Raw genomic sequence first — 20,396 nt, forward strand, 5'->3', positions numbered from 1 at the left:
CTACACCTTCAACGCACATCTCCGGCGTATTGGGCTCGCGGAGAGCGGTCTCTGCACCTGTGGCGACGGTTATCAGGACATCGAGCATGTCGTGTGGTCGTGCGTAGAGTATCGTGACGTCAGGTCGCAGCTACTGGAATCCCTTAGGGCCCGAGGTAGACCGCCTGAGGTTCCGGTTCGGGATGTGTTGGCGAGTCGGGATAGTTTATATATGCTTCTAATATACCAGTACCTTAAACACATTAATATACAAGTGTAACTCGTAATATCCTCTCTCTTGTCGAGGCTAAGAATAATCTTCACCTATAGGTTCGAGACTAACATTCGCCCGATTCTCCCAATCCCTAGTCTGTCCACCATCTCTGTCGAAAATAACAAGATCTTTTTGCTGTCACTAATTTTTTCGTTCCCTTTTCTTCCGTTTCTCCACCATCTCGATGTCAACTAATTAGATCTTTGTCGTATTCAGTCATTCGTTCCCATACTCCCTTTTTTCACTCCGTTTTCCACAAAATTACTTCTCCATGTTTCTTTCAATCTCTTAGGTAACATCACCATCATCGTCCACGGAAAACTGCTCCAATCGATGACCAACATGCGGACCACCCGACGGGTATCCGTGGCCTGGGGGTGTTTCTCGCGGACCCACGTAGAATCGTCATCTGGAAGACACTCGTATTACATTCAATCCATCGACCATTGCCGATCGCCAACTGCAACTGCAACTGAATCTGCCAGAATCGACCATTGCGACCGGAATACGTCACTACCCTAATGATAATACCCTAGTTTTAAGTTAGTCGTTAATCAAGATAAGAAAATACTCTTGGCATCTTAGAGCATTAGCAGTGTGCCTTTAAATATATTATTAATGAATAAAAAAATAAAAAAAAACATTTTTTTCTGTTTGATTTGAACCAAAATTATGGTCTAGTCAAATGAACAAAGTATTTGTTCCGGATGATTTAATTGATGGAGTAAACTAACTATTTATTACATGTCAACCAAAGTTGAGTTGATGTTAACGACCATGTCTACGTTGATTCAATCCTGCTATACGTTTATATCAAGAAAAAAATTGTTTCAATTTATCTATGATCTAATTTATGGAACTAACTACTACTGTTTAAATAAACCTTACTAGTTATATTTCCTTTAAGGCATAGCAATTTTTTCCCGCGTGAATAAGCCGAGCATTTTTTTCCCGCGGATAAAGTTTGAGCGCGTTTTCTAAGTGAAAGTTTGTCTTCTTTTTTCATTTCTCAGGAATTTTCAAAAGTTCAAGCGTATGCATTGTTAACTCATGATATTTATGAAAATTGCATAACATTACATAATAAATTTTCTTTACAATAAAATATTTTATGCATAGATCTTGACCGGACTGATGAAGGGCCAAGTTATTGGATACTAATTCAAAGGCCAGGGCTTGGTGTATGTGAATGATTTGATCGTCTTGCGTAGCGACGAAAGGGCTAAATGCCTTGAAATTGGTAATTTCAGTCAAAAACTTGATTTTTATGAATTTGAAAGCGAAATAAAAGTACTATCATAAATTACCTTCCAAATTAGTTTGAAAGAAATCATTTTATTATTTAAACAAACAAAAATGTATTATTATAACATACAAGAATATTAGTAGAAATAACTAAATTTAAGTTGATTAATTTCAATAAAAAAGTTAGTAAACTCGAAGCGCTACAATTATTGATTTTAACTAGAGTTCGTTTATAATTTTCTAAATTGAATTTACTACGAAATTGTTTGTCAAGAAATTAACAGGAACGCACAAGTAAAATATTTGTTATTGTTATCAAAATATGGATTGACTCAAACTAATCAACTGAGAAAAATAATTATCATGTTTAGTAGTTTCAAGCAGCAATATTTTCTATATCACACCTGATTTTGTTTTGTCACTATTTCAATATAATAAATCGTTGTGTGAACCCCAAATTTTGTTACCTTTACAATTTTTTTCTCTGCGTGTAGTTTACATATTGTATTGTTTTTTTTTTTTGTCTTTGTGTCCCGACCGCAAGCTCATTATTTTAACGACTGTCTTGGACGCGATATGAAAGCAAACTGTTCTATACTATGTGATTCTATAGTAAATTCTTTTACTACGAACAGCACTTCAGCCATAATATTTATTTCAGTCTCTTGATAACTTGTTTTTGGTTAGACCTTTTTTCCAAATCTTCAGTGAATTTTCAAAATTCAAGTGAGGTTTCATCACAGCTGTTAGGGGCTGTCCATAAAAGACGTCACGCCGCAAGGGGGAGGGGGGTGCTTCATAAAACGTGACCTTTTGTGAAAGGGGGAGGGGGGGGAGGTTTTTGGAATGTGACATCCAATATTTTCAATGAGCGCATTTTTGAAATACCTAATTATATTACTGCTTTGCACTATTTCCTGAAAAAATCTCCACAATAAACGTTTACATTCTATAGGAAAACGTGTATTTGTTGATGTAAAAGCTTCTTCTTGTAAATTCGGAAATGAGTGATGCAGGAAATCATTTCTGTTGTGATTAGCAAAAGTGCACGGAGGAGCGAGTAAATTAGCGAAATTAATAAATTTTGCCTAATATGAGTAAAAAAGAAAAAGATGCCTTCAAACGGTTTAACTTAAATTATACACTGACAATTTTTTCAGTAATTTGATTTTCTAGCATTGATAATAGTATATCATAAGAATTTCTCTTATCTGATCTGATTAAACAGATGATTTAAATGTTTCATCAATTCCAACCAAATACTTTTGTTAATTTATATAATTGATATTAATAAAAAAATTCCGATGATTTTGTAGTTTTAGGGATATTTTTCAATCTAATGACAGCATGTAATAAATCGATTTTTCCCTCATATTTGTATGGTTTGTCATACATATTGAGAATGTATTGAGATGAATTTTATTTATTTTGAATTCGTGACATGTGACATAGGGGGGGTGGGGGGTCTTTGCTTCTGTGACAATTTGTGACAAAGGGGGGATGGGGAGTCAAAAATCGCCAAAAAAGCGTGACGTCTTTTATGGACAGCCCCTTAATATAGCAAAGCAAAGCAAAGTCCTGGCATTACATTCCTTGTGAGGAATTTGGCCTTTCTGTTTCAACAGACTTCGCAGCTGATTCTTAGTGCACAGAATCATTGCATGGCTAGTACTATGGATCCTACTGACACTAAGAATCCTTCCAGGTCGGGGCTCGAGCATACGACAACTGGCTTGTAAGACCAGCGCCTTATGCATTGAACCATCAACCCGGGCCAATATAGCACTGTGCGTTAAAAAAATCAAAATAATATTCTAATAGCAAATTTTGACAGATTGTGGTGCAGAGAGAAATTTTAATACGATATAGAGTTGGCAATTGCACTACTCTCATCCAAATCGTGCCAAATTATGTCCATTTCTCAAGCGCAGCAATTTCGGAACAAAGTACCGCTATTTGAGCTTGAAACGACTAACATCCATGTTTAACTGTCGTTGAATGAGGTCTACACCGCGAGAAAACACCGAGGTAAAAGATAAAATCAATCAATTTATCGGGTGCCACTTTGATACAGGTTTTGTTGCCCGCGGGATCGATAATTGGCACATGGTGCGGTACCATCTCGATAAAACCCGCCTTGCATGGGCCCCCTAGAAACGGCGCGTAGCAATGGATTGCAGACAAAGATGAAACCGAAACTAATAATTTATCTTGAAATCTGGACTTAGGTAACGAAGCCGTATTTTGTTCTTCTCAGTTCGCTTACGGTGATGCTCAAATGGTAACACATTAGAGCTTCGAAACAATCGATTAATTTGACCATTAGGGGTGATAATAATCAGCGTTGAGACGGAAATGGGTGAAACTTCCTTGCCAATTTTTCAAAGGCCACCGGGGTAGCGATTTCCCACGAATGGTGGTCTTCCAACAGACAGGTGATCTGCTTTGTGGCATCTATAAGGGCTTGTAGTGGCGCACGCTCATGGATTTTATGGGCCCGTTATATGTCAAATGAATATTGTTGAATTTTGTGTGATTGAACGTAAGAAAATTTATATTTTCAAAGTTACTAACATTTTATATTTCTTTTTCTCTTCGGCAGGAATATGGCTAGTGTTAATTAGTATCAAGTATAGTCAGAGTGAGAATGCTGAACCTAGAGCATTAGATTTATCAGTAAGTATTTAGCAGTTACATTCCGTTGCTGTATTTATTTTTGAGAAGATTCCAATATAATTATAAAATTTCAGAGAACACAATAACATTTCAAAACATAATGTAATACTTATTGTTTCACATGCACATATAATAATGAAATTTGCTGTGTACTGTCAAGTGGATAAAATCCAAATTAATGACGCATTACTTATCCACTTTGTTTCGTGTTATGTTGAGTTTCGCTTAACCCTTCCAAACACTTTCATGGAATCACAGATATCCATTATCATGTTATGGTGTGAAAACAGATACCCGGAAAATCAATCAATTCCTTCAATCAATCTGGGTAATATTTTCTTAATGCTGTGCCATTAGCGATGGTTACGAATAGCGGTAACCTGTTTTCACCATATTTCGCAGTGGACTTGCTCTATTCGAGATGTTAATAAAAAGTGGTGAATACTATTAGTGTTAGTTTCTGAATGGAGAAGCTGAACAATAGACAAATACAGCTAAATTTTTAATGGGATAATTGTTTCAATCATCTGCTTCAGACTTCTAGTTCGAAGTTTAATCACTGTGACCAATATATTGAGACTATAAGTGTAAAAACGCATATCCGATACCAGAAAAGTAGGGGAAACGTTACAAACTTGTTATGGATCGAGGTCAACCAATGGGAAATAAAGAAGTTACGCTTCTTTTGTTTGCGATGCTAATTTACGTCAAACATGTGTTTTACCTGTCTGGTGTCTGATGAGATTCTCCAGCATGAGAAATTGTTTCGGAATCATTCAATGGTGATTTTCTTGGGTTCCTAATGATTTTTTTTAACTTTTACAGTATTGAAAAGCACAAGCTCAGCTTCAATAGGTAAAAGCAATGTCTAGGTAACAGAATGACAGTCGATTTCTATTGGGTAGGATAATTTTATATCCCATTGACCTATTGATGTGATTGACTTCAAGTATCCTATACATATACACTTCTATTTGCTTCAATATATAATATTCTTTAAATTAAATAGCAACGCAATCATTCCAGTGCCGCTCTAACATTTCAATACCACTTTCGTAGCACGATTTATGTTTTGCCTCAAAATAGGCTTCAGTTTCAACGATAACTTCTCCATTCGTGCGAAATTTCTTACCGGTAAGCTTTTTTTCAGGACTGCGAACAGCCAGTAGTCGCTGGGAGCCAAATCTGACGAACACGGTGGATGTGGGAGCAATTCGAAGTTCAATTCATGTAGTTTTGCCATTATTTTGATTGACTTATGACACGGTGTGTTGTCTTGATGAAACAACTTTTTTCATCGCCATATGCGGTCGTTTCTTTGCAATTTTAGCCTCCAAACGCTATATAATATTCACTGTTAATTTTGTATTGTGTATTTCCTTTCTATTTGTAATGTATTTCCTTTCTAACGATAGTCGATAAATATTACACAAATGTCAAACCTAAGACCTCATTGGTATCACTTTTATAGCACAATTCCTTCTTAGTCTCAAAAACGATTCAGTATCATTCGATGAAAATCTCTTTCCAGCAAGATTCTTTTGACGTGAATACGTAATTCTTTCTCCATTCTATCAAAAATATGTTCGGCAGTACTAGGGAATTCGCAAAAACAACTGTTCATTCAATAGAAATCTTAATCTAACAAACTCTACAAATTCTGTTTACCCTGTAGTCCCGGAATCGAAAGTAGTATCTACAATCAATTTAGGAATTCCATATGAAACTGTAAGACTTTTCCTTTGAACTTATGAGTTTGAAAATAGATTTGGCAGCAGCATAAAACATGTATTATTATGTAGTATGATTGTTATTATTATTACTATTATTACTATTATAATTATTTTTATTATTGACATCATTACATCACCCGCACGGTATTACTACACTACCGGCTGTGAAAATTGCATTGACATTCTTTTATTTTACTTTTAATAAAATTTATTATATATTTATTATATATATATATATATATATATATATATATATATATATATATATATATATATATATATATATATATATATATATATATATATATATATATATATATATATATATATATATATATATATATATATATATATATATATATATATATATATATATATATATATATCTATATATATCTATAACATTCTTTTATTCTTTCGGTCGCACTTATAATAAAATAGCTAAAATTTTTATCAACCACCGCACCGTATTTTACCAATACCACACACTAGTAGCAGACATCCGTTAGCGTTTCGTTTTCTTTATATCGTGTACGAAATAGAACAAAGTACGCATTGTTCCTTTTGTTCGTTTCTTCTTCCACCGTACCCCCACGTACCGGTGTTGTACATACTGTCATTCTATATGACGATTTGAAAACTTTGACACTCATCGCCCTGTAACTGCGGAACCGGAGGTCGGATCCGGATGAAATTTCACAGTAGCTTCAAAGATAGTATGAGCTTTAATTCAAAAGAAGAATTGTGAAAATCGGTTCAAGCATCGCAGACAAATCGAAGCAAATTCTCTTTTTGGAGTTTTTGCTCACCACTTTCGGTTCTGGAACAGGATAAGGGGGGTGCCGAATTAAGTTTATATGCCCACAAACTAGCAAGCTCTGCAAACTAGAAGAATATCAGTTTTATGGGATTTGTACCTGGTTGTGACTATCGTTTGTGAAAAAAATGCTAATGAAATTAGGTCCGTAAAGTGTTAAATACTAACGCTTTAGCTCCGGAACCGGAAGTCGTATCCGGATAAAATATTTTACATTTCATTTGAATCTTGGTTTGTGAAAGTCGGTTTAGCCATCTCTGAAAAAAGTGAGTGTATATTTTTTTCCTTTTTTTTTGGTACATATCATCCTAAATCTCCGGAACCGGAAGTCGGATTGGGATGAAATTCAATAGCAGGCTATGGGACCATGAGACCTTTCGTTTGAATCTTATACCGTTTTCGTTTATTGATCAGATAAGCCCAAGAGCTGACCCAGAGTCGCCCAAACAACTTTTGAGATGTTTGTTTTAGCAACCTGGGGTCGCTCTAGATCGGACTTCAATCGCGTAGTTTCGCTTTGAAAATTTTCTCAGGTAGTACCACAACATCCATGCGAGCTTGTTTATTTTTCTTTTTTTTATGAGTTGTTCAGGGCGCGTACCACGTGTTCGTTTTATTCGGAGTTAGAGTCGGCCGCGTGTGGGTTCAAAAACGAAAACGGTATTAGTTTGTGAAAATCGGTTTAGCCATCTCTGAGAAAAGTGAGTGCATATTTTTATTACACACACATACACACACACACACACACACACACACACACACACACACACACACACACACACACACACACACACACACACACACACACACACACACACATTTGATCAGTTCGTCGAGCTGCGTCAAATGGTATATGACCTTGGTTAAAAAGTCAATTTTCACAGTAATTGCATAGCCTTTCTATAGAAGAAACGCAAAACAAATTGATCGTTTTGAAAATGGGCCCTTATGCAAATTTTATGGTATACAATGTTTGAAATATTTTTGAAATATAATCAAATTTGGTCGTGGAGTGCAAACATTATGTTCAAAAATGAGTTCTGTAAACCTATACTGTGAAAACACCGTAAACATTGCCTGTATGACCTTGCTTCGCGTCTTGTAGCACGCCGTGAAACAAAGTTCTTCGTTCTCGTACAAAACTAATGAGAGTGAACCCTTTAATTCATTGCGTTGCTATGGATTGCTTAGTTCATGTGTTAACTGAGTCTGAGAGCACCGGCAAACATCCAGTTTCTTTCCAATATAGGCCTCTTATTCAGCAATGTCAAGCAAAGTGTTCACAGCGGATGATTTCAGTTCCTTCGTTCGTTTGAGGATTCGCAACACAAGCCCCAACTATACCAAGAGATTGCGAATTGAAGTGAATATAATGAATTCGATTTAATCAGAATTCTTTGATTGTCACTATTCTTACGATAATCATGAAATTGAAGCTAACACCGTTTGAGTTAAATATCTTTGTTATCCTTTCTTTAGTTCGCCTGAATTTGGGAATCAGTTCAGTTTCAGTTGGATCAATTAATCTTCAATCATTCGTGTCATTACATGTATACATCTCAATGCATGTACATATTCCAATTTTTAGGGGAAGAGAGATTTGACCTCCTATCTAGCAGTACAATCGAAAATGTTATCAAGTCTACTTTCATTTGTTTCCATCATATTTGTTTTGCGTGTTAAATCAGAAACATGTGTGTCAACAGCAATAAATTTTTGGCACGGTTCGAGACACGATATGTCATGACACGATTCCGCGCGGATCAATTGTTCGAAATCTGTTCTATAAACACTCTTCAAAACTGATACCAGATAAGATTAGAAAATAAGCAGCCACAAATAATTATCATCGATCATATACCCACCGCTTCCGAGCTCGTTTTTCATGTACGCTGTATCTTGTTCAATAGATACATTATATGATCTAAAACACAGGAAATTACCAAAACAAACAAGCTGGGAGCGCAGCAGACTGCGAATCAACAACGAAATTGATCTAATAATTAGATGATACAACGATAATAGCATCAATCAAAAAATTTGACTATCGATTGAGAAGATCTTCCTTCTTCCGTCAAAAAGAAATTCCACTCTTTGACCCCGACGTGATTTGAACACGCAACCTTCTGATCTGGAGTCAGACGCGCTACCGTTGCGCCACGGAGTCCGATGATCAACTAACAGTCAACTCATCATTGCGGTGAAGCAATCGCGGTACTTGTTCAATTAGTTGATAAAAATAGCACTGAAGTGACACAGCGTTGATCACATTCAACGCGTGGGGCAAACTGGTATCGCTTGAGTGAACAAGGGATACGATGCACAGCTAAATTAATAAAGATTTTCTGCTATACACGTCAAACTAAAGGAATTTTTACCGGCTTAGAGAGTATGATAGGATGTGTATTGCACATTGTGAATTTTGTTTATGCATTAGAAATAAATGCTGGTAGTGCAACATAATTTCAATATAATCTCAATTATTGTATTGTGTCCACGTGCATTATTGAACACTGGATCAAAACAAAACATAAATAGTGAATTAGCTCACATTGGATGTTGTGGTTCTTCACGAAATTCAGCAAATATTCAACTTATTTTCATACACCAAAGCTATATAGGTCATCGGGTCATGTTCGCTTGCACGAGAAATCATTACCATTTACCGACCCAGTCGAATGACTATTCGCTTTTCTTCTCGATTATGTCCCGCACTGATTGGAATCGCCGCTGCTTTGATGCGACTAACTATCAACTATTTCCTTCTCGCAAGCTTGAAATAAATTGTTCACACCTTCTGCTACAAATTACCGCGGTCAATCGTCGCTACACATCGTGCTGTCGGCGGGTTCCGAGTCCGATGCTCTCTGAATCCATTGTACGGCGCGAGCATCACCAGTCGCTGCTTTGCCTCTGATCATTTCATGATTGGCTGAGTCGTGTACGGTTTCTTGGCGAGGGAACCAATCAGCTATGTAAATAAATGCAACCCCCTGCCGAGTGACCCCTCCCTGAAAGTTTGATGATTGATGTGAGTTTGTGATTTCGGAAACGTATTTGCCTGCGTGAAGAAACAGCTTATTATCCAGGTGAGTGGAGAAAATGTTGGATAACATTTATATCGACCACGTAAGGTCAATACCTGAATGATCATTACCTCTTCAATGATCTTTGGGATGGTGGTAATCAACGGAGGAGGGTGGGGTCTTGAACTTGGAATGAGGGTCTTGCTAGGAGGGTTCCTCGCCTGCCGTCTACCTCTTAATTATGATTATATATTTTATGATAAACATTAATTTTCATCGCTCTGCTTTGAGTAACAAGTGGAACAAGAAGAAAAATACTGTGATACATTTCAATCCACTCCGATTCAATTTTCATGAACGTTTCGTTGAATGTAACTAATTACTAAGAATATAAAAGCTTATTAAACATGAATCTCAGGACAATTTCTTCAATTTTGCCCAGACGAAGAATAGTTAATCGGACTTGTGGAGGTAAATCACGATGTTAGTTTCCAATGTGTGTAAGAAATTTTACTGCTATTTCAAAAGTGTTCATCTAGTAGTAATTAGCGCACAAAAGATTTTCGAACGTCCCAACAACTATTTACGGCCATTTACTTTCGCGCTGGCGTACAATGGCGAGCAAAATCGAGAGCTTTAAACAACACCTGAGTGTCCATTGACAGGATCTCATTCTGTTCTTTGACGTGCAATGGTGGATCTAGGTTTTATCCATCAATCAACATAGAAAGTTCAACGGACCCCGCATCAGCAAGCCCGTCACTTTTCCGAAGTGCACTCACAGTCATAGTTTTGGTCCGAAGTCAGCATACGCGAACGCATGCATATTTGCATACAACTGTACAATTTTGAAATAATCTGAGCTGTATTGCGTAATTTAACATAGTCAACCGCTTTTTTTTAACGATTCATTTATATGAGATAAGTACAAACCATTTAAAACAAACATGGCTGGTTTTATCTTTTTTTGTAAATATAAAAAGTAGGCATAGAACTTGCTAAAACTTTAGAAAAAAAATCCGAGGCCCGGAGGGCCGCGTTTCATATACCAATCGATTCAGCTCGACGAACTGAATAAATATCCCTGTGTGTTGTCAATAATGAGGTCTAGATCTCAGAGATGACTGGACCGTTTTTGATAAAACTAGTCGTAATTGGAAGGTCTCTTAGTCGCCCTAAACGCTATTGAATGTTTTTGAGATCGGATGTTTACTATTTGAGTTATACGAAGTATCAATTCAAAATGGTTTTAGACGGTAATAGCTCTCCAACAAGCATTAGATTGTTAAAATCCATTGATTTTTAACGGATTTTTTTTTGGGTAATCGACTTTTTTTCCTATTCCAAAGCACAGTGGTTCCAATTACGTTAAGGTTAGTTTTGGAGCCTAAATACCTTCAGAAGAATTTTCGATTCCCCTTCCTTTGATATAATTAAAGTTATCACTAATCCACCTAGAAGTGAAACTAAAGTTATAATTTGTCTACATTGCGTGACAGAGAACTCATTTCATCGGAGAAGTTTCGGCTATTTTTCGGCGAAATGGCATTCGCCGAAACGGCTTTCGGCGAAATGACCTTGATCCGTTAAATTCATATAGTAAAACTAAATTGTACAAAAAAGTAAAAGCGTTCAAATAATTCTGTTTACTGCGAACAGTTAGCGAACAGTTAGCGAAGCTAAAACTTTAGAAAAAAAAAATCCGAGGCCCGGAGAACCAAGTGTCATATACCAATCGACTCAGCTCGAAGGAATGAAAGTCGAGATCTCAGATATGACTGGACCGAATTTGATCAAACTAGTCACAAATGAAAGGTCTCCCCTCTCCCTGAACGCTATTGAATGGTTTTGAGATCGAATGTTTACTTTTTGAGTTATACGAAGTTTTATGTCAAAATTTTCTGTTTTTTGACAATAGCTATCGCAATTGACCTTGAATTGTTTTAGACTTAGATTTCGCACGTTGATAGCTATCCAACAAACCATAGATTGTCAAAATCCGTCCATTTTTAACGGAGGTATCGATATTATTGTGTAAGCGACTTTTCGCCTTATTCCAGTAGTAAGAGTACCAAAAAGACTGTATACAGCATACTATTTCATGAAATTTTGCCTCTTACCGGTTTTAGCACGGTTCGTTTTTGGCAACATAATTGTTCGAATATGACATATGTAAACCAGATGATGGCAGCATTTTCGAGTTGAAAGCAATTCCACAATAATATTGATTTAATCTACTTACAGCAATAAATGCTGGAAGAACATAACACCCATATACCATTCGAATCAGTTTGTCGAGATCAGCAAATGCGTGTGTGAAAAATAATTTCACTCAATTTTCTCGAAGATGACTGTTAAATCGTGTTCATATGAAAAGTCGTATGCTTCCAAACAAGGTTCCTGAATTATGTTTGGTTCCGACCTCTGGTTCCGGAACTACAGGATGATATGTGAAACGAAATTAAAATTGTGTTACTTATTTTTCTCGTAGATGGCTAAACCAATCTAAGATTTAAATGAAATCTAGGAACCATAAAAATTCAAAATGAATGATCTTAAGATCCTATAAAACATCTTGCTAAGACTAAAAAAGTCAGATCCAACTTCCGGTTTAGGTGATACAGGGCCATTAGTATAAAAATGTCCTATTCACATAATTTTATCTGGGTTATCGGGTTTGTAGATTTGAATAGTCGATAACCATATAAACATATTTCAGTTTTAGCGGTATTCAGTTTTCGATTCCAAAGGTACTAAAAAAATAATTTGCACTACAATTTCTCAAAGATGTCAACACTGATTTTCAAACAGTTTGAGTCAAATGTAAACTATACAGCTCCTGAGGTGGATTTAAATGACTTCGGCTACACCGATTTTAAAATTCCGGTTCCAGTATCGAATCGTTTCTCAAAGCTCAATCGTTTTCTCAAAAAAGGCTAAATCGAATTTCAAAAACAAATATTTAAATTAAAGGATTTATGGTCCCATACAAAATTAAAGAATATTATCCGATTCTGGAATTACAGGGTGATGAGTTCTTAAAATGCATACCAATAGAAGATGACAGTACAAAAAAGATTTAGAAGATGACAATACAAAAAAGCTTCAAAGTTGGACTCAAAACTGTTGCAATTTATTCGTCAAAATAATTTATAGCCATACGAATTGTTTTCGGTTATGCTTATTCCTGAATACCGGTTCTGGAAGTACCGTGAATAACCGTAAACTTTAAAGTGGAACTTACTTCGACATCTCATGGAATGTTCAATCAATTATTACACGTTTAGATTCAAATTCGATCCGATTTGCAGTATCGATATTACAGGGTAATGAGTAAATAGAACTTTAAATTGCCGCTTGAAACGACGGTCATTAAAATAATGTCATGAGAACTAAAACACCGAAAGATATTCAGATAAAAAACACATGCGGATGATAAAAAAGGTATCATCTCACTGCTGGATGGATTAAGCACGTTTTTGAAAATATCTGTCACAATTGTCCTTGTAAACAAAATATGTTTTGAAACTATCATGTTACACGGTAATAGCTGTCCAATAAAGTATAGATTATTAAAATCCGGAAAAGAAAAATATCGATGTCTTCGATGAAAATAGACGGATTTTAATAATCTATACTTTATTGGACAGCTATTACCGTGTAAAATCATAGTATCAAAACATATTTTGTTTACAAGGACAATTGTGACAGATATTATCAAAAAACTGAAAATTTTGGCTAGAAGTTCCAGCAGTAAGAGTTCTAAGAGCTGTAAAATAAATTGGTGCTTGGGAGCAAAGTGAAACACGATTTCTTATACTGGTGTATGCAATTTTTTCTAAGTACCTAATAGACTATGCACAGCATCACTATTCATGACGTTTTGCCTCGTTTCGATTTTAGCACGGTTGGTTTTTGGCAATATAATTGTTCGAACATGCCATGTTTTAAATGATATTTTTATTTTCGAATTCAAACAATATCATATTTAAATTGATTCAAACCGGAAGAACAACTTACTTACGAATGATGTATTGGAATAACTTCTTACATCATTCGAATCAGTTCGTCAAGTTCAGCAAATGTATGTGTGACAAATAATTTCTCTCAATTTTCTCTGAAATAGCTTAACCGGTTTTTACAAACCTAGACACATATGAAAAATCATATGCTCCCATAAAAGGTTCCTGAATTGTCTTTGGATCCGATTTCTTTTTCCGGAGCTACAGGATGATATGTGTAACGAAATTATAATAAAGTTACTCATTTTTCTCGTTGATGGTTGAACCGATTTCCTCCATTTAAGAGCTCAAGTTGAGATTTTCATCGATTTTTTTTTTTCAAAAATTTATAAAGAATTGACCGATCTTGATGCATTTGATGTCAAAAAAACCGGGTATTCTTTAATTTTATTCTGTTTTTATCGATGTTAATATGCTCAAAAACACCGAAGTTATTCCAGATCGTGTTGGGGTAAGTCTTTCAGAAGTTATAAATTAAAAAAAAACTTTAATGAAAATCTCGAATCGAGCGCATAAGTGTTAAAAAGAAAGTCCTTAAGATTCCATTAAAGCTTCTATTTTTTTTTATTCAATAGTATAATATATTTTTAGGCACACTGCTTAAGCTCTAAGATGCCAAGGGTATTTTCTAATCTTAATTAACGACTAACTTAAAACTAGAATAGTATTATTAGATTATGTCGTCTCGAATTTTCGAAGATCCAGCTTTCAGCTGGCGTTCGGCAGTGGTCGGTGAATTGAATATTGCATGACTTCCAGATGGCGCTATCTATGGCCGCTTTCTTTCGGTTCGTGTGGGTCCGCGGGAAACAACCCAGGCTACGAAGTCCCGGCGGGTGGCCCGCATGCTGGTCATCGACTGGAGCGTAGGGCCGTAGGCGGTGATGGTGATGTTACGAAGAGAATAAAAAAAAGTAAATATTGTGGAAACCGAGGTAAATAGGGGGTATGGAAACAAAATGTCTGAAAACTACAGAGATCTAATTAGTTGCCATCGAGATAGTGAAGAGACGAGGAAAGGGGGAACGAAAAGTTAGTGACAAAAAAGATCTTGTTAGTTCCAATGAAGATGGTGGACAGGCATATAAGAGATATCCCGACTAGCCAACACATCTCGGACCGGAACTTCAGGTGGTCTACCTCGGGCCCTTCAGGAATCAGAACAAATTGGCTCAAATGGCACGTTCCCCTTGATATTTGGAGATTTGTGCCTTGCCATCAATATGTTTTTAGCATCATTTTCCCGATATATAAGAGGGAAGGATTGAAAGGAAATGGTAAGGGTTGGACTAGGAGGATGGGAAAAATTGACGACACAAAAACACATAAAAGCAGAAGTAAATTCTGCACCCCTAAGGGATGCTGAACAATCTGCTGAGGATCACATTTAGTGGAAGCAGAAGGAAATTCTGAACCTCTTCGAGGTCCCGAACAGTCTGCTGTTAATAAAACCTCCAACCCCCGAGAGGATTTAGAGATCTTACAAAAGCGACACCATTCTGCACTCCCGGAAGAATGCAGAACGACTCGCAGTATGTACGAGCAGAAGTAAATTCGGTACCCCCCAAAGGATGCCAAACAATCTGCTAAACCCTATTTAAGGTGAATACAGAAGGGATTCATTCACTCCAGGAAGAACGATGAACCCTTCTGACTATAGCTCCTTACCACATTGGGTGAGAAACGAGAGAATATCCTTCAATTTTAGCTCCGCATACACAGACTCAACCATGTATGGAGAACCAAAAACCCGGATACGTAGCTGAAATGCAGTAGACACTTTGACATTTTCAGATTTAAATCTGGTAGAAATGCTTTTGTCTGAGCGCAAGTTTGCAAGCTGCGCCAGTAGCTGGCATGTTTGGATGCAGCCCAAGAACGTATCTTGTGCGTTATCCAACTAGTTGAAAGTGGTAAAGCTGGTTCAGGACCAACGAAATCATTCGTTGCACCAGCTCTAGCCAACTCATCAGCCCATTCATTTCCAGTAGTACCAGAATGGCCGGGTACCCATAAGAAGTAAACAGCATTTGAAATGCTGAGGTCTTCAATTTGAGTTCGACATGCGATCACTAGATTCGACCGTGAGTCATACGAACTGAGTGCTTTTAAGGATGACTGACTGTCGGAACAAAAATAAATACGTTTACCACAGATCCTTTGCTGCAGTGCTGATTGCACTCCACACAGAATCGCGTAGATTTCTGCTTGGAACACAGTACAGTATCTACCAAGTGAATGAGACTGCTCCAGCCTCATTTCACGACAGTAGACACCTGCACCTGCACGACCATTCAACAGAGAACCGTCCGTAAAACAAACTATGTGTTCATCAAGTTGTCGTTCCAGACAACCAGACAACCATTCCTAACGAAGAGGATAGCTCACATTGAATGTTTTGAAAGGAAAACTGCATGTGAGAGTTAGGTCACTAGGAGCGAGTAAATACTCATCCCACGTAACCATTTGAGACCACAAGCGAGTGTGGCTGGTAGCATAATCTAATGGGTTACTGTTCCAAAGCCCTGTAACCCTAAGACGGTATGCACAAGATAATGCTTCTTGTTTTAGGAACACATGTAGTGGTTTAATGCACAGTAGCGCCTCTAGAGCAGCAGTAGGAGTTGTCGTGAATGCTCCTGTCATCGCCATTAGGACCATCCTTTGGAGATGATTTAGCTTTGACTGAACTGTCGCGACTTCTCCTTTCTGCCACCATACAAGAAATCCATATGCTAAAATTGGTCTAACAATAGTTGTGTAGATCCAATGAATATATCTGGGTTTGAGTCCCCATGATTTTCCAAAAGCTCGTCTGCATTGGCCGAAAGCCATGCAAGCTCTTTCAATCCTGAAGTCAATGTGAGCAGACCAATTCAGTTTTGAGTGAAGAATAACCCCGACGTATTTAACTTGATCGACCACAGTGACCTCTGAACCAAAGAACTGTAACGGACGAGCTCCTGTAATTATCCTACGATGAGTGAAAAGCACCATTGATGTTTTGCCCGGATTTACAGATAATCAATCCAACCTGACAACACCATTGTTCAGCAGATCGCAGGGCTTGCTGCATTAAATCAAAGAGAGTGTTAATGCTTATACCGGTCATCAATATATGATAATCGTCGGCAAAACCATAAGTCGGAAATCCAAGGTTATTAAGTTTCCTTAACAAACCATCAGCGACTAGGTTCCATAAAAGTGGGGATAGTACACCACCTTGAGGAAAAACCCAAGATATTCCGTTTACGACTGCAATGTTTAACCTCCTGCAGCCATTCAGCCATCGGCACGGAAATACACCTTGACTTAGGAGTTCCTATTTTTGTGGCCTTTTACGACATGGAACAGGAAACCAGTGGATCAATTCTTGGTAAAAAATAATTCCGCCGGATGCCACACGGCTTACCTGTTTGGTGGACTTATACCACCGGTACAGGTGGACCGTAGCGTTATTCTTAGCCAGTTGGGAAACCGCTACCGACACTACACGGCTATCTAGGCTGCTCAGAGAGGGAAGTTAACATTGATGGTCAACTTCCATGGATGGCCGAGCAGCCTTTTTTTTTAAAGCCTGATGTTACGAAGAGAATTAAAAAAAAGTAAATATTGTGGAAACCGAGGAAAATAGGGGGTATGGAAACAAAATGTCTGAAAACTACAGAGATCTAATTAGTTGCCATCGAGATAGCGAAGAGACGAGGAAAGGGGGAACGAATAGTTAGTGACAAAAAAGATCTTGTTAGTTCCAATGAAGATGGTGGACAGGCATATAAGAGATATCCCGACTAGCCAACACATCTCGGACCGGAACTTCAGGTGGTCTACCTCGGGCCCTTAGGGAGTCCTTTAATAAAGACCTGGCGTCACGATACTCCGTACACGTCCATATTCAAGATATCGCATCGGATTAGCAATCGATATGAGAGATCCCAGAATCGAATTTTCAACTATAAGACGCCCGCGAGCACTTCGAGACTCATCGTATGAGTCGACTGCATGCAACCTAAGGCAATACGCAAACAACGATACTGAATTCTTTCCAGTTTAATGAAATGGGTGTTCGCGGCGGATCGGAAGCAGAAGCATCCATATTCCATTACGGACAATATCGTTGTTTGGTACAGCCTGATCAGATCTCTTGGGTGGGTACCCCACCAAGTTCCGGTTATTGTGCGAAGAAAATTAATTCTCTGCAGGCATTTTTGTTTCAGATACCTAATATGACATCCCCAGGTGCCTTTGGAGTCGAAGCAGACCCCGAGATATTTGAATGTGAAGACCTGAGCTATGGTTTCACCCCTTAGTTGAAGCTGTAGTTGTGCTGGTTTTCGCTTCCTTGAAAATACAACCAGCTCAGTTTTCTCCGTAGAGAACTCGATACCAAGTTGAAGAGCCCATGTCGACAAGTTGTCGAGGGTATCTTGTAATGGTCCTTGGAGATCGGCAGCTTTGGGTCCTATAATAGACACAACGCTGTCGTCGGCAAGTTGTCTTAGCGTGCAAAATGTGTTGATACATTCATCAATGTTGTTTACGTAAAAGTTGTATAAAAGGGGGCTTAAGCATGAGCCCTGAGGAAGACCCATGTAACTGAATCGTATTGTCGACAAATCACCATTTGCAAAATACATGTGTTTCTCGGACAATAGATTATATAAAAAGGTTTTCAAAACCGGCGAAAGACCATGCTGGTGTAGCTTCTTAGATAGGATATTTATAGAAACTGAATCAAAAGCCCCCTTGATATCTAGAAATACTGATGCCATTTGTTCTTTACGAGCAAATGCCATTTGAATTTCTGTTGAGAGTAACGCAAGACAATCGTTCGTTCCTTTACCCCTGCGGAAACCAAATTGTGTATCTGAAAGCAAGCCATTAGTTTCGACCCAATTGTCTAGACGGAAGAGAATCATTTTTTCGAACAACTTCCGGATACAGGAAAGCATAGCAATCGGCCGATACGAATTGTGATCGGAGGCTGGTTTCCCAGGTTTTTGAATGGCAATAACTCTCACTTGTCTCCAGTCGTGTGGAACAATATTACCCTCGAGGAACTTGTTGAATAAATTCAGCAAGCGCCTTTTGGCAGAGTCAGGAAGATTTTTCAACAAGTTGAATTTAATTCTGTCTAACCCCGGGGCTTTATTGTTACACGACAAGAGCGCAAGTGAGAACTCTACCATCGAAAACGGTGTTTCGTTTGTATTCGAAGTCGCGGCGCGGGATATCTTCTGTTCCGGAACAGAATCAGGACATACTTTTTTAGCGAAATCGAATATCCAGCGGTTAGAATATTCCTCGCTTTCGTTCGTTGTGTTTTGGTTGCGCATTCGTGTTTCTAGTTTCTCAGATATCGATATTGCGTAGCATTTCCAATCAATATTTCGTGTGAGGTCATACAAAACATTGATTGTTTCCGATGGTCTTAATCCGTTGGCGATTGAAATTACGATAGGCAGATGATCGCTACCATGGGGATCAGGGATCACCTTCCACGTGCAATCCAACCGTAGCGATGTCGAGCAAAGGGATAAGTCCAGCGCACTTGGTATTGCTGGTGGTGCGGGAATTCGTGTCATTTCTCCCGTATTCAAGATTGTCATATTGAAGTTGTCGCAAATATCATGGATCATAGCTGATCTGTTATCATCATGAAGACAACCCCATCCCGTACCGTGAGAGTTAAAGTCTCCTAAAACTAACGTCAGTGCGGGAAGAAGTTGCATGATACTGCTGAGCCAGTGGTACCCAACTGAGGCTCTAGGGGGAATATAGATGGAAGCAATACAAAGGTCCTTGCCTTTAATTGTGACATGACATGCGACAACTTAAATACCTGGTATCGAGGGGAGGTTAATTCGAAAGAAGGAATAGCACTTTTTTATCCCAAAAAGTACTCCTCCGTAGGGATTATCTCGATCCAGGCGAATAATGTTAAAATCGTGGAAGTTTAGTGATACATCAGAAGTTAACCAAGTTTCGCACAATGCAAATGCGTCACATTTCAGATTATCTACTAGGTATTTAAAAGGATCTATTTTCGGGATGATACTTCTACAGTTCCACTGTAAAACAGTGATAGAATCCTTGACCTCGTTCGAAAAATTAGCCATCGAAGGATACGACTGCTGAGAGGAGGGGCCATTTTGCAGTCAGCTGCATTGAAAACATTTTAACTTTTGGTAGGAAAGTCATCAAAATACCTTTTAGGGGGTCAGAAATGTTGAAGACGGAAAATATAAAGTCCACAATGTCAGTGAATTTTACAAGTCCAGCACTTGATGTGTTTTCTGGTTCCTTGGGGACTTTCGGGGTTTTGGGTGTCCCCGGAAGTGTTGGATTTCAAGTCTCCGGAACTAGGAGCTTTTGGTTTCGTCTGTTCGTTTTTTTTTTACCAACACTTCCTTCTGCTGTTACTTTTGGAGGGCCTTCAAGAGATATCTTCGAACCCTTGCTAGGGAGTTTAGGAGATGATATATTTCTCCTCTTCCTAAAACTACGAGGGACAGTTGAAGATGTACCTTCTTGAGGATCGTCAGAGTCGCAATCGTCCGCAGACAAGCAGGTGTAGGGGTTCTGTTCAGGTGGTGTGGCGATTTTCAGCATTTCTGCGAACGA

The 20,396-nt window shown here is 37.9% G+C and overlaps 1 protein-coding gene and 1 non-coding gene across 3 annotated transcripts in view; one reads left to right on the forward strand and one right to left on the reverse strand.

Annotated features, from left to right (window-relative positions):
• Positions 1-20,396, forward strand: part of LOC131428407 (uncharacterized) — a 90,757-nt gene that overhangs the window by 25,768 nt on the left and 44,593 nt on the right. For both annotated transcript variants that reach the window (XM_058592353.1, XM_058592354.1), the window contains exon 3: positions 4,101-4,174. In XM_058592353.1, coding sequence (XP_058448336.1) covers positions 4,101-4,174 — 74 coding nt within the window. The remainder of the gene's footprint in view (positions 1-4,100; positions 4,175-20,396) is intronic.
• Positions 8,820-8,891, reverse strand: Trnaw-cca (transfer RNA tryptophan (anticodon CCA)). Its single transcript has one exon. It is a non-coding gene; the product is annotated as a tRNA-Trp (tRNA).

This window comes from Malaya genurostris, chromosome 2 (assembly GCF_030247185.1).
Source record: "Malaya genurostris strain Urasoe2022 chromosome 2, Malgen_1.1, whole genome shotgun sequence".
In the NCBI taxonomy this organism is placed as follows: domain Eukaryota; kingdom Metazoa; phylum Arthropoda; class Insecta; order Diptera; family Culicidae; genus Malaya; species Malaya genurostris.